Source organism: Hippocampus bargibanti, linkage group LG04 (genome assembly GCF_051943395.1).
Source record: "Hippocampus bargibanti isolate YZ-2025 linkage group LG04, ASM5194339v1, whole genome shotgun sequence".
Lineage (NCBI taxonomy): Eukaryota > Metazoa > Chordata > Actinopteri > Syngnathiformes > Syngnathidae > Hippocampus > Hippocampus bargibanti.
The window spans coordinates 11,844,140-11,856,851 of record NC_142737.1 but is presented as its reverse complement, the minus strand read 5'-3'; the positions used below and the strand labels follow the sequence as shown (position 1 = coordinate 11,856,851).

Here is a 12,712-nt window from a genome sequence, read left to right as displayed (position 1 = left end):
TGTGACCAAACTCCATCTGAAGAGGTCGCACAAGGACTTTGTGAAAGCTCCAAACTGCTCCTCTAGTGTGCACGTGTGTGAGTGAGCGTGCGTAAGTGTGTGAGCTCCATTCAAGTGAAACGTAACACCTTGCTTGCTCTGTCTGAAGCCCCCTACCCTACACCCCCACCCTTCGGAAACAGGTTTGATTATATTGAAAAGCTTGACCCGGGAGAGAAACCCAAACAACTGTCTGTGCTAATATTAGACTCAGGCGCGCCTGAGAAGATGGGGAGAGGGGGGGGGGGGTTACATATTATTCGCGCATGGAGGTGGGGGGAACATTATTCAATTTCCATCGCACGATTTAGACATTTGTCTGCAGTTGGTGCTGGTGGTGGTGATGGGGGGTATCAGTTACAACCATGGAAGCACCTTTAACTCATTCACTGCCATTCCCAAATTGATTCAGGAATTAAAAATATGACGTAGTGCGCCATTCGCGAATTACTTTGGATTTTATTTTTTTTTCTGGAATTGGTGCCGATAAACCACTGGTCAAACCTCTGGCGATGTTTTTCCCTTCCACAAGGGGGGAGCATTTCCCTTTTTTCCATGTTAGCGCTTTGTTCCGGCTTCAGCTGTTGTTGCTATAAAAGCCAATATGTATGTATTGCATTGTATTTTGGGCAGCTGCCCTCATTTCAAGCTCATATAACTCCAGGCCCATATAATTCAGGAGTTAACTCTTTTTTTAAATGAAAGAAGAGAATCTAAGATTTCTAACGCTGTATTGAATGTTTATGCAGTGGCAAAACTCAATATTCGGAGGGTCCTAGAATTCAAGTGACAATGACAAAAACCCTGGCACTGGAGTGGACACATTTTTGCGCATCGTCTGGCAGTGAATGAGTTAATTGAAAGAACGACTGCCCCCTGCCATAAAATTGAATATTCTGATACAATATATCTTGACTTATATAGCGCTTTCACAACAGCTTCGCGTGTAACAATCTGCAATATAACATTTCACTTAATCATAGTTATTACATGATATATATTTCAAAAAATATGTCCTCATCAATGCATCCCTATTTTCTTTTCTTTTTTTTGCCGCAGGAGAAAGTTGCACGTCACCTGACTACACACTGCGAAAAAGAACTTTTGCAAAGTGGAGAAGAGGAGAAGAAAAAAAACCATCTCCCCACCCCCACGAGCAAAAAAAGGAGACCGCCCACCAGAGACAGTCAACCCGAGACCCCTTATAGATTTAAAAAGAGAGGCTGCATTCTCAGACTGACACTTATTCAACAGTGTTACCTTAAGCAGATTACTTTTTTTTGTTGCCTCCGCAGGTTCAATACAGCCGCTTTCGCGTTTGTTGTTGCTGGTCTGCTTCTTCTTCCTTCCTCCTTTTTCTTCCTTTTCTCCTCTTTTTATCTCCTCACTTTCCACTTCCTCCATCATGTTTGGGATGCCGAAAGATCATCTCCAGCCGGGTTTCTTCTGCTTTTTTGTATGGTTCTGCCATCTCATGGAGCATCAAAAAGTTCAAGGTAAGCCGTGCTCATCTTTTAAATACTCTTTTTATTATTCCCATACACACGCAGTTTCAAGTATAATACACAAGCAACTTTTATTTGTTTTTTTAAGAGGTAAAATCGTGCCTCAGCAGCTGCCGTTTGCATGTCGACAAGGTTTTTTTTTTGGTTGTCTGCGATGAATATTATGACCAAGTCACATTTTAAAAAGGGGTTGATTTAAAGTCTGAAAATATTTTGAATTGAATGAAATCATCCCAACACCTGCGTCCCGTTATGTGAACAAAATATTTTTGGTGCGCTTACGGTGCGTCATAGCGCGCCGCTGCTGCTTATTGTGGCGTTTTAGTGCCGCACGTCTAGACGCTCCGCGGCTGTGGGAATTAAGAGCACCCTCTCCCCTCACACCCTCCTCTCCTCCCGTGTGCTTATTTGATGCTCGCATTGTTCGCGCTTGTCATTTACGCACGGGAGGGAGTGCCGAAATAGCGTAAAGGGAGGATGCCAACTCGCCCAAATGGTAACTTTTGATTTTCTATATATACTTTTAAAAAAATTGTTGGGGGTGTTTGTTTGCAGCTGGTAACTGCTGGTTGCAGCAGGGTAAGAATGGCCGCTGCCAGGTGCTTTACATGCCCGGGATGAGCAGGGAGGAGTGCTGCAGGAGTGGGAGATTGGGCACATCCTGGACCGAAGAGGACGTCCCCAACAGCACTCTGTTCAGGTGGATGATCTTCAACGGCGGAGCCCCCAATTGCATACCTTGCAAAGGTGGAGGTGCACTCATTTTCCTTTGGTTTGCGCATTATTACGCACGAGTCTTTTGCTCCTTTTGTAACGAATTTGCCCCCGCCCCCCAACCTCTTGCTGCGTAATAGAGTCTTGCGATAACGTGGACTGCGGGCCAGGCAAGAGGTGCAAGATGAACAGAAGGAGTAAGCCGCGCTGCGTTTGCGCGCCCGACTGCTCCAACGTCACGTGGAAGGGACCCGTGTGCGGCTCGGACGGGAAGACCTACAAGGACGAGTGCGCGTTGCTCAAGGCCAAATGCAAAGCGCACCCGGACCTGGACGTGCAGTACCAGGGAAAATGCAAAAGTCAGTCACTTTCGTGTGCGCGCGTGCGTCTCTCTCTCTCTCTCTCTCTCTCTCTCTCTCTCTCTCTCTCTCTCTCTCTCTCTCTCTCTCTCTCTCTCTCTCTCTCTCTCTCTCTCTCTCTCTCTCTCTCTCTCTCTCTCTCTCTCACTCACTGCGTCTTTCTCTCTCTAGGTGTCTCTCTCTTTCTCTCTCGCTTTCTCACTATTACTCTCTCTCTTTCTCATCTCTCTAAATCTCTCTCTGTCTCTCTGCTTTCTTGCTTTCTCACTGTCTCTCTCCATGTCTCTCTCTCTCTCTCTCTCTCTCTTGCTCTCTCTCTCTTTCTCTCCCCCCCACTCTCTGTCTCATCTCTCTCTCTATGCCTCTTCTCTTCTCTTCTCTTCTCTCTCTTCTCTTCTCTTCTTCATTCGCTCTCTCTCTTTCTCTCCCCCCGTCTCTCTGTCTCATCTCTCTTTGCCTCTGTCTCTTCTCTCTCTCTCTCTCTCGTCCCCCTGTGTCTATCTGAGCATCTTTCCAACTATCCCCATTTCCCTGTGATGCTTTTCTCTTGCACTTCCAACATTTGTCTGTATGTCACAACCCCCCCTCCCCCCGCACCCCACTATGTCCAGCTCTAATCACCGTAGAGTGAAATCCTCACATCTCCGAAAGCATTATATCAACATTCTCAAAATTTGGAAAAAAACCTACTGTGCATTTATCATAATCAACAGTAGGAATAGCAAAAGTAAATCTCTTGGTCGAAATCCTCCTTTTTGTCTCTGAAAAGTTCACATCTATCCAGGAACGTGACAGTGCTATCACAATATCAACTCATTGTGGTTAGCTTCAAAAGAGTCAAATTGATTAGTAACGTCGTCGAATTATCATTGTCCTCCAAATGGAGCACAATGAAAATATCCCCATTGTGGGACTATTAAAGGCTTTTTGATTCTGAATACTGATGTCAACTTTTAGTAAACATATCCAAAGAAATGAGAAACTGCTTGATGACATCCTCAAAATGTCCCAAAGCAACTGTGAAAAACTGCTTTCTACTATCTTTGTGACTGCTTTATTTTTCCTGTACAGTGTATGATAGTTGTCCATGTTAAGCGCTTTGTTACAGTTTCAGGCGCTATATCAATCAATATGTATTGTATTGTTGTGGAAAATCCCCATATTGCCCAAAGTCAAAAAACGGAACACATTTGAACCTCAAAGGATTCCACCCGACATCATCGATAAGCTTGTTATCCAATTGTGGTCTAACTCAGAAACCTGCCGAGACGTTCTGTGCCCGGGCAGCTCCACTTGCGTGGTGGACCAGACCAACAACGCCTATTGTGTGACGTGTAATCGGATCTGCCCCGAAGTGACGTCCCCCGAGCAGTACCTGTGCGGCAACGACGGCATCGTGTACGCCAGCGCCTGCCACCTGAGGCGGGCCACCTGCCTGCTGGGACGATCCATCGGGGTGGCCTACGAGGGCAAATGCGTCAGTAAGTTACATACACAGACGCAAAAACACACACTGGCTTAAAGTTGACCCACCTCCCCGAATGAGAGTGTTTATTGCTGCCAACATTCCATGTTGGATGTCGAGTGTTTGCTCAAGAAATGATGGACGCTTGATTATTTCCTGATGTTGGCAGCACTTCCCTTTATGGGGGAGTTGGGAGGAACAGCAAAGCGCAGTGCAGTGCAGGGTGGAGGGCGGGGGGTTGAAGTCAACCAAGTACAAACATTTCCTCACTGTGCTTTAGGATGTATTTTTTTTCCCTTTGCGATATCTGTATTTTATTTCTTTATTTGAGTGTGCAATTTGTCAGGGAGTTTTCAACTTTTTCGTTTTACCACAAAGCCCAATTTAACTCATTCACTGCCATTCCCGACTTTATTCTTGGTATTGAACAGTATGACATGAAGCGGCATTCTGTATAGGGGGGGGGGGGTATATCAAGCTCCTGTCCATCTTGTGTGTGAATTTCAGATCTCTAGCGGTGTCTGAAATAACGTCTGCACGGACGCCCGGGGCGTGCAACTTTTGCGTCCGGCGTACAACATACAAAATGTCTCTGTACATACAAAATGTCAACTTCATCAAGAAAAAAAAACAACAACAATTTTTTTTTCAAATCAAACGTTTGCTTTATTGAATAAAGCAAACGTTTGAACGAAGATTTTGAAATTGGAATACATTATTCCGATTTTGAAATCTTTGTTCGGTTTGGAAATTTCAGAATTTCGGTTCGTTTGGTAATTTGCATACTCGGCACGGCAGCCAATCAGAAGCCTGCTTGGTGCTTCCGGACATTCCCGAGCGTTATAAGGTCGTGCATTTACATATCATTTTCCAAAGTAGATGCACAGAACCTCAACCCTAGAAGAAAGATTCAAAAGAAGCTAACAAAATTTATGACGCGACAAAACGTAAACGTACATTATCCCGTGACTGTAAAGTGTCCTTGACAGTTCTGAAAGGCACTTAGAAATTAATGTATCATTGTTATTATTACAAGCATTGTGGAAACAGTAGTTTACGTGGCTTGTAGCAGACGACACAACACAAACATTGCATTGGACAACTGGAGCAAAATCATCAGCAAGGGATATTTACGATAAATTAAGCAAGGGAGTGCATCCTTAATAATAAAAAAATCCTTAATACTTTGCAACAATCTTTTTGTTTTGCGATTAGTCATCTTATTGTGTTTCAAGTTGTGAAAAATGGGGCAGGCAACTTTATGGCCGGGCAGGCAACTTTTCAGAGTGGTCTGCCCTGGTGTCCGGTAACTTTTGTCATGAATTTCAGACACTGTCTCTAGGCAATTTTTTTTCCCTCCCGAATGCCGCTTCACATCATACTTTTCAATACCCAAATAAATTTGGGAATGGCAGTGAATGAGTTAAAAAACACAATATCGAGAGGCCATTTGTTATAGTTCTACAACACGCACAAATATCAAACATTAAAATATAAACACACTTTTAAATGTGTTTGAACACTATTTTTGTGCATAAGTAAATCATAAGAATGCTTGAGGAATTGGTTCACAAAAGTACCATATTTTCTGCACTATAAGGCGCACCTAATAGAAAATATTTTTTTGAAAATTGGACCACGTGCCTCATAATGCCTTATGTATGGAAAAAGTTTTCAAATATGTCATTCATTGAAGGTGCCACTTATAATGTGGTGCAGCTTATGTCTGGAAAAGGTTTTTATAAATATGTCATTCGTTGAAGGTGCACCTTATATTCCAGAAAATACGGTAATTAAATACCATCGAATAAAAATGCCTCGTTTACCACAAAGCAACGTCAGGCATTTATCATAAACACGTCAGTTTTATTCCTCTGAAGTATAATTAACATTATAATAAACTACTGCTCCGCATGAAGATTACTACACTCAACTACAGTATTAGAACAATAAAGAGTAAAATAAAAAAATGAAAGAATAATATCAAGTAGGGTACACCCTGAACTGGTAAGCAGCCAATCGCAAGGCACACAGAGGCATACACAGACACACCTAATGGTCAATTTAGTGTTTACTTAACCTTTATTGGATTTTTTGGGGGGAATGTTGGAGCAAACCAGAGTGCTCCAAGAAAATAATAATAATAATACATTTCATTTCTAAGTGCCTTTCAAAACTCTCAAGGTCACTTTACAGTCATAGGATCATTTTTTTTCTGTGGGAGAGCGGTGGCAGCTACACGCGACAGCGTTCACTCAACCCAGAAGTAACTCAAATAGATAGAAAGGTAGCTAGCTAGCCAATCGTTAGCTAACAGATACCTAGCTGGATAGCCAGCCAGCTAGATATTGAATAGATGTAGCTAGATAGACAGCCAATTAAATAGTGAATAGATGTAGCTAGCTAGATAGCTAGCTAGCCAGCCAGTTTAATAATAATAATAATAATAATAATAATAATAATAATACAGTAAAGTCTCGTTATATCGATATCGGATATATCGATAGTCCTGGTTATATCGATGCTATTTCTATGCACGCACGGAGAAAATTACATGTAAACAGGGTCGGATATATCGATAGTCCCGGTTATATCGATATTTTTTCGGACTCCCTTGAATATCGATATAACGAGACTTTACTGTACATTTAATTTCTAAGTGCCTTTTAAAACTCTCAAGCAAATAGCTAGCAAATGATAATAATAAAGACCCACGCATGTATGGGGAGATCATGCAAAACTTCACACAAGAAGGCCATAGCCATCTGCGCCCAGCAAATAATACATCCAAAATGCATTGTGCCTTAAAACAATTGTATTTAAATATAAAAAAGTCACATCAAAATAAAAAGTAACTGTCATGCTGATTTCAAAATGATTACAACTCTGGAACAAATTACTTTTATTTCCATTCACTTTAATGGGGAGTGATGATTTCAACTGTTCTGAGTTCAAAATAGAGTCAATGAGCAAAAAAATAAAATAAAGAAATACCACAAAAAGAGTTCTCTATATTTCATAGTTTCTAAACTTTTTTTTCATCATGAATTCTACCAACGTTTTTAAAAAAGTATCTGTATTTTGCCTTAACTCTATAGTGTGACTACTTCTTCCACCTGTGGTCACAAATGGGTTTGCATTCAACCCCATCCAGTGTTAAAACCGATCAAATCCATGTACAAAACGGCTCCCAAACAAGATATGCCCCCGTTTTCCTAAATCACTGTTCACTGTACCCCCCCTCACCAGAGGCCAAGTCATGCGAGGACATCCAGTGCGCCGGCGGCAAAAAATGTCTGTGGGACGCCCGCATGAGCCGAGGACGTTGCTCGCAGTGCGAAGGCACGTGTCCCGAGAGCCGGACGGACGAGGCGGTTTGCGCTAGCGACAACACCACCTACCCCAGCGAATGCGCAATGAAACAAGCCGCCTGCGCCGACGGGGTGCTGCTAGAGGTCAAGCACTCTGGATCTTGCAACTGTAAGTAAATAGAAAAAGAAAGAACCCACCCCATCTCCCTCACCCTGTCCAAGGCAAAAAGACAGTATTCCACATTGCTTAAACGACCCTCTTGCCCCTTCCCTTTTCCTTTCCCTGAATTCCCGCCCCAGACACACCACCAAGCACAGCTTTCGCAAGGAGAACGGACTTGGAATGGAACGGACTTGCATGATGTTGTCTTTTCATTTGATTTGATTTTTTTATACCCCGCATCCTCCCCGTGTACGCCTACAAATCATTATAACGGAGAGACTAATTCAGTATGAGTGAGGTGGGAGTTTAAAGTGGTCATATGTAAATATCCACATGATGAGTGCCATAGTATATATTTGCCTTAAATCTCATTCAGACGAGCAACTAATGGATTGATTCGCGGTAGGGCATTTAGACTTGTCTATTGCATAAATACAGGTAATTTAGCTGGCCTCTGAATGTTCTGAACCCCCATTTCTATGTCTGTATTGTACCGGGCAGACCATTCATCCATTTTTTTTCGATTAATGCTTGGCGACAGGCGAGTTATACAGTGGACCTATTTATATAATTGCACATTTTCCCCCAATATTTTGTAATTACCTCATTCACTGCCAGACGATGTGCAAAAATGTGTCCACTCCAGTGCCAGGGTTTTTGTCATTGTCGCTCGAATTCCAGGACCCACAGAATATTGAGTTTTAGGACTACAACAACATTCAATACAGCGTAAAAAATCTGAGACTATCTTCTTTCATCAGAAAAAAAAATAGTTAATTCCTACATTTTATGGGTCTGGAGTTATATAAGCATGAAATGAGGGCGGCTGTCCAAAATGCAACACAATACATACATATTATATTATAGAATGTTTTAACAACAGCTGAAGCTGGAACAAAGCGCTAAAAATGGAAAAAAGGAAATGCTGCCCCCTTGTGGAAAGGAAAAAAGAGGCCATGGCCAGCGCTTTATCTGCACCCAAGCATGAAAAAACAAAACCAGAACAAATTCGGGAATGGCACTGTACGTCATAGTTTCAATTCCGGAATAAATTCGTGAATGGCAATGAGTGAGTTTAAAAAAAAATGTCACTTTTTTTTTGGAAGACCGTTTTTGTAGAAAAACCATGTTGGAGGTTTGCCTGCAATTTTTGGCCTAATTTTTGGGATGAAAAAAAAAGGGCAAGAGAAATTTGATACATTTCAATCGGCCTCAATAATTCGCAAATTTCCACTATTTTGATATTCGCCTGGCCCCCATCCCTCTCCTTTATCCCAAACATCCCTGGACAATTTCAAATCTTCAATGAAACTAATGCGCGGCCAATCGCAGGGCACATCCAGACACACAGGCATTGTCACTCCAATTCAAATGAACAATCTGAACAATTCACAGCAATTTCACTAAAACTAAAATGCACGTTTTTGGAATGTGGAATGAATTTAGCCGGACAAACATTAACCATTCATATTGCGCATACTGTATTTTCATAACAACAGCCAATGAAGCGATGAATGGTTTTACATTATGCTCATCCGCCAATGGCCGTTTGTGTGTTTTTCAATTCCGTTTTTGTATGGATGTTTTTTTTGTTTTTGGCTGTGAATCAATCATTTCCAATGTCTCATTGTGAATGTGCCGCCAACCCTTTTAAACCGTATTCACGTGATGGTGATTGTAACATTGGTGTCGTGACGGGTCAAGACGAACGGCAAATTTGAACCTTGATAATCGCGTGTAACTACCTATCTATCTGGAGAGCAGACGGCGTTGAGGGGGAGGGAGGAGTACCGGGGGGCGGGGGGGGGGGTAGTGGTGCTGGAGGTTAAGCGGTGTTGAAATTGAGCAAGAGCCCTGAAGGAAGTATCACATTTACATTCCATGTTGCTCCACTCAAAAGAATGTCTCATTGTTAGCTTCTCGCGCTATGACACCATAGGGACCAACTTTACGATCACCTCATGGGATGAATATTTCTCAATGTGAAATGTAATGTCGGATCACCCACGGACTCCCTTCATCGTTCAAAAAAAAAAAACTTTATTGTCGTTGCTGTTTTCCACTGAATGTGATATGCCATGTTTGAATGTTTGGATTGACGAGGGATATCCTATTTTTTTGTTTCTTTCATTGTTTATATATGTATGTATGTATCTACATACTATATATATGTATGTATCTACATACTATATGTATGTATGTATGTATCTACATACTATATATATATATATATATATACTGTCACCTTGCTTAGCTTTGATTTCTTTTTACATTGTGTGTCTAAAATGTAAAAAAAAAGAAAAGGAAATACCTCAGAGTTGTGTTGATGATGTTTTGAGCTGCTTTCTGAGGCCTCCTGCGCTCACCACCACCACCGCCACCACCAACAACAACAAGCTACATACAGAAAAGCACCATGCCCCCACTCCCAAATTCACCCCAATCCACTGGACCCCGAACCCTTTGAACCCCATCACTGTCATCTCCTATTCGTCGATCCACCCCGATGCACCACCTCTCCCACCACCACCCATTTTGTAGACCCACTGACTCACTCGTAATTTTTTTTTGTGGTCCGTATTCATACAATGGCTATATTCCTTCGTATAGCCATCAGAGAAGAGCAAGAGGAGGAGGAGGAGGACAAGAACGACTACAAGGCCTATGTGGGTTTATCTTCTATACTGGATGGATAGCCTTCCAACTACAACATGACACCCCCCCCCCACCGCCCCCAACCTGACCCTCTCGTTCCGCCACTACTCACACATTCATGCCAGTCCCAAGAAACCATGTCCATACTGTACATGATGTGTATGCTTATTTATTTTTAAACAAAAAGGAAGTACAGTATACATATAGTCCAGTCTGCTAGATGTTTATTTATACTTTGTTTTCATGTTTTCTTATTTATACATTAACAATGTCAGGCTTACAATCTACCACTCATTTCTCCTTTTTTTGGGGTTACTGTTGTGCTTTTTACTTTCCGTTCCTTTTTCTTTTCTATTACCATGAAGAAATATGTGTCCAAAGAGAAACAGTGTTATTTATTTGTCACATTACCATGTAAGTATGAGTTCTCGGCAAATGCTGTAAATTGCATTCCGCTTTTGTTCAGCTGTAAAAAAAGGAAAAGAAAGAAAGAAAAAGAAAAATCTACTTGTTCCTGTCAAATCTCTATCACAGATGTTTATTACACCAACGTAAATGCATGTTTAGGCTGTGTGTTTATTTATTGGGAATATATCAACATTTTTTTTAATGTACAGATGTGTTTCTGGTTTGTTTACACTCCATAATAATTGACCAAAGGGAGACTTTTAATGTTTTTAAACAACACAGCAGTAATTAAAACAGAAGAGAAAAATAATAAAAAAAAAATGATTTTTCTTTTCATGCTTTTCAGTTCACATTTAGCCCTTTAGATTTGTCAACATTCTATAACAGCATTTATATTGTCGCATTAGAACAACAAGACAAAAAAGAATTTGGGATGATACTTGACGACTTTGGAAACAATGTGCCATTAACATTTATGTGCTGTTGTCTTTCTCCTATGCCAATGTTGCTCTCGCAGAGCTCCGGTAGGATAAATGCATGTTTTATTGCAGTATACAACACAATATCACATTTTGCCCCTCTATTTGTTTTGTTTGTTTTTTTTCCCCCTTCAATGTTTATTTTAAAGCATCAGCAAGAGAAATACAAAATTCTGTTATGAATATATAGTTTTGTATTTTTTATGTAAATGTCCTTTGTACATACAAAAAAAAGTTTGAGGATATTTGTACAGATATCAAGAGTAAAACAATAAAAGTTTTTTTCCTTATACGTATTCCTGACTCTTGTCTTGGGAAGATTTGAATTTGCAAAATTAGATTGGAATACTTTTGCAAAATTAGATTGGAATATTATTTTGGTACAGTATTGTTTAAAAGTCCAGCATTGGATTTGTTGTTTCGCGATATGTCACTTGGAAAAGCACATGCCAGCACCACAATCAAACTTTAAAAAAAAAAAAAAGAAATAGCATTTTGTGGTAGCTTGTGCCAATATTTAGTCGTTTGCATGCTACCTTCTATTTTATGAATGATTATGATCTTGATTTGGATTGATGCCTTGGTATTCTAACCAAAACCTCGAGAATCAGGAATATTAACCCATGATACATAGACTGTGTTTTTTTAAACCAATCATATTTCGGATTGACCATAGTTGACATTGGAAAAGGGTTACCTTGACCCCAGCATTTTTGTCCCCTGATTAGTTAATCAGACTTAAATAGCCTTCCGATTTGTCAAATGGGTGATAAGCGAAACCAAATGTTGGACATTATTAAAAGATCATTTTCAAGGTGAATTTTATGGGAAAGTTGCACATTAAGGATAGTTCTGCCAAAATTTCACCCGACTGGCTGATTTCAACATGGAAAATTATTTCTTTGGCACTTCCAAAGCAACGTGTTTCTAGTGGAGCAATAAGCTAATTCCAACCACACAAAACCACACAGTGCAGAGGGACCGTGCAATTCCAGCTCCAGCCTCACTGTGTGGATTTTACATATTCTCACTGACCATGCGTGGGTTTTCTCTGGGTACTCCGGTTTCCTCCCATATTCCCAAAACATGCATGGCAGGGTATGGGGCACTCTAAAGTGCCCGTAGGTGTGAGTGGGAGGGTGAGTGTTCTTCTACTGTATATGTGATTGATTGGCTGGCAACCAGTTCAAGGTGTCTTCCACCATGTGCCCGCAGACGGCTGTCTGTCATCCCACCAATTACTAAGAGACATTGCAGTGAGTATATTGGCAGTATATGTTACTGGAACAGATAGACACCTTACATGCTGACATTACTAGCATTGACTTTGCAATTCTGTTTATTAAAATACTCCTGAGAAAGAATGTCACTTGTCTTTCTATAATTGTAAAGTATTTATTCAATAATATTTTTCTGTTACATGAGTATCTGTAACAGGTTTGCAATATTGTAAAAGCTGTAGAAATGAAATATTGAGTTAATTTTTTGCCTTTTTGTACGTATTCAAATGTGTACAAAATGCTATTCTATAATATTCAAGTGTGTACTATAATTATTTTAATTACTTCTTTTCAACAACCGGATCATCATTCATACAGATCTGTTTCATTTTAT

At 40.7% G+C, this 12,712-nt stretch overlaps 1 protein-coding gene across 3 annotated transcripts; it reads left to right on the top strand.

The window, feature by feature from the left end:
- Positions 1–1,110: 1,110 nt before the first annotated feature.
- fsta (follistatin a) lies at positions 1,111–11,388 on the top strand. Of its 3 annotated transcripts, none has more exons than XM_088994041.1 (6): positions 1,111–1,535; positions 2,100–2,297; positions 2,399–2,617; positions 3,874–4,098; positions 7,332–7,562; positions 10,167–11,388. In XM_088994041.1, exons 1-6 carry the CDS (start codon positions 1,445–1,447, stop codon positions 10,250–10,252), a joined length of 1,050 nt encoding a protein of 349 aa, XP_088850167.1. In that variant the 5' UTR covers positions 1,111–1,444; the 3' UTR covers positions 10,253–11,388. The 3 variants fall into 3 exon arrangements, with proteins under 3 accessions (XP_088850167.1, XP_088850169.1, XP_088850168.1); XM_088994043.1 differs by having other exon boundaries at positions 1,112–1,535; positions 7,694–11,388; XM_088994042.1 differs by having other exon boundaries at positions 1,115–1,535; positions 2,100–2,291.
- Positions 11,389–12,712: the final 1,324 nt, after the last annotated feature.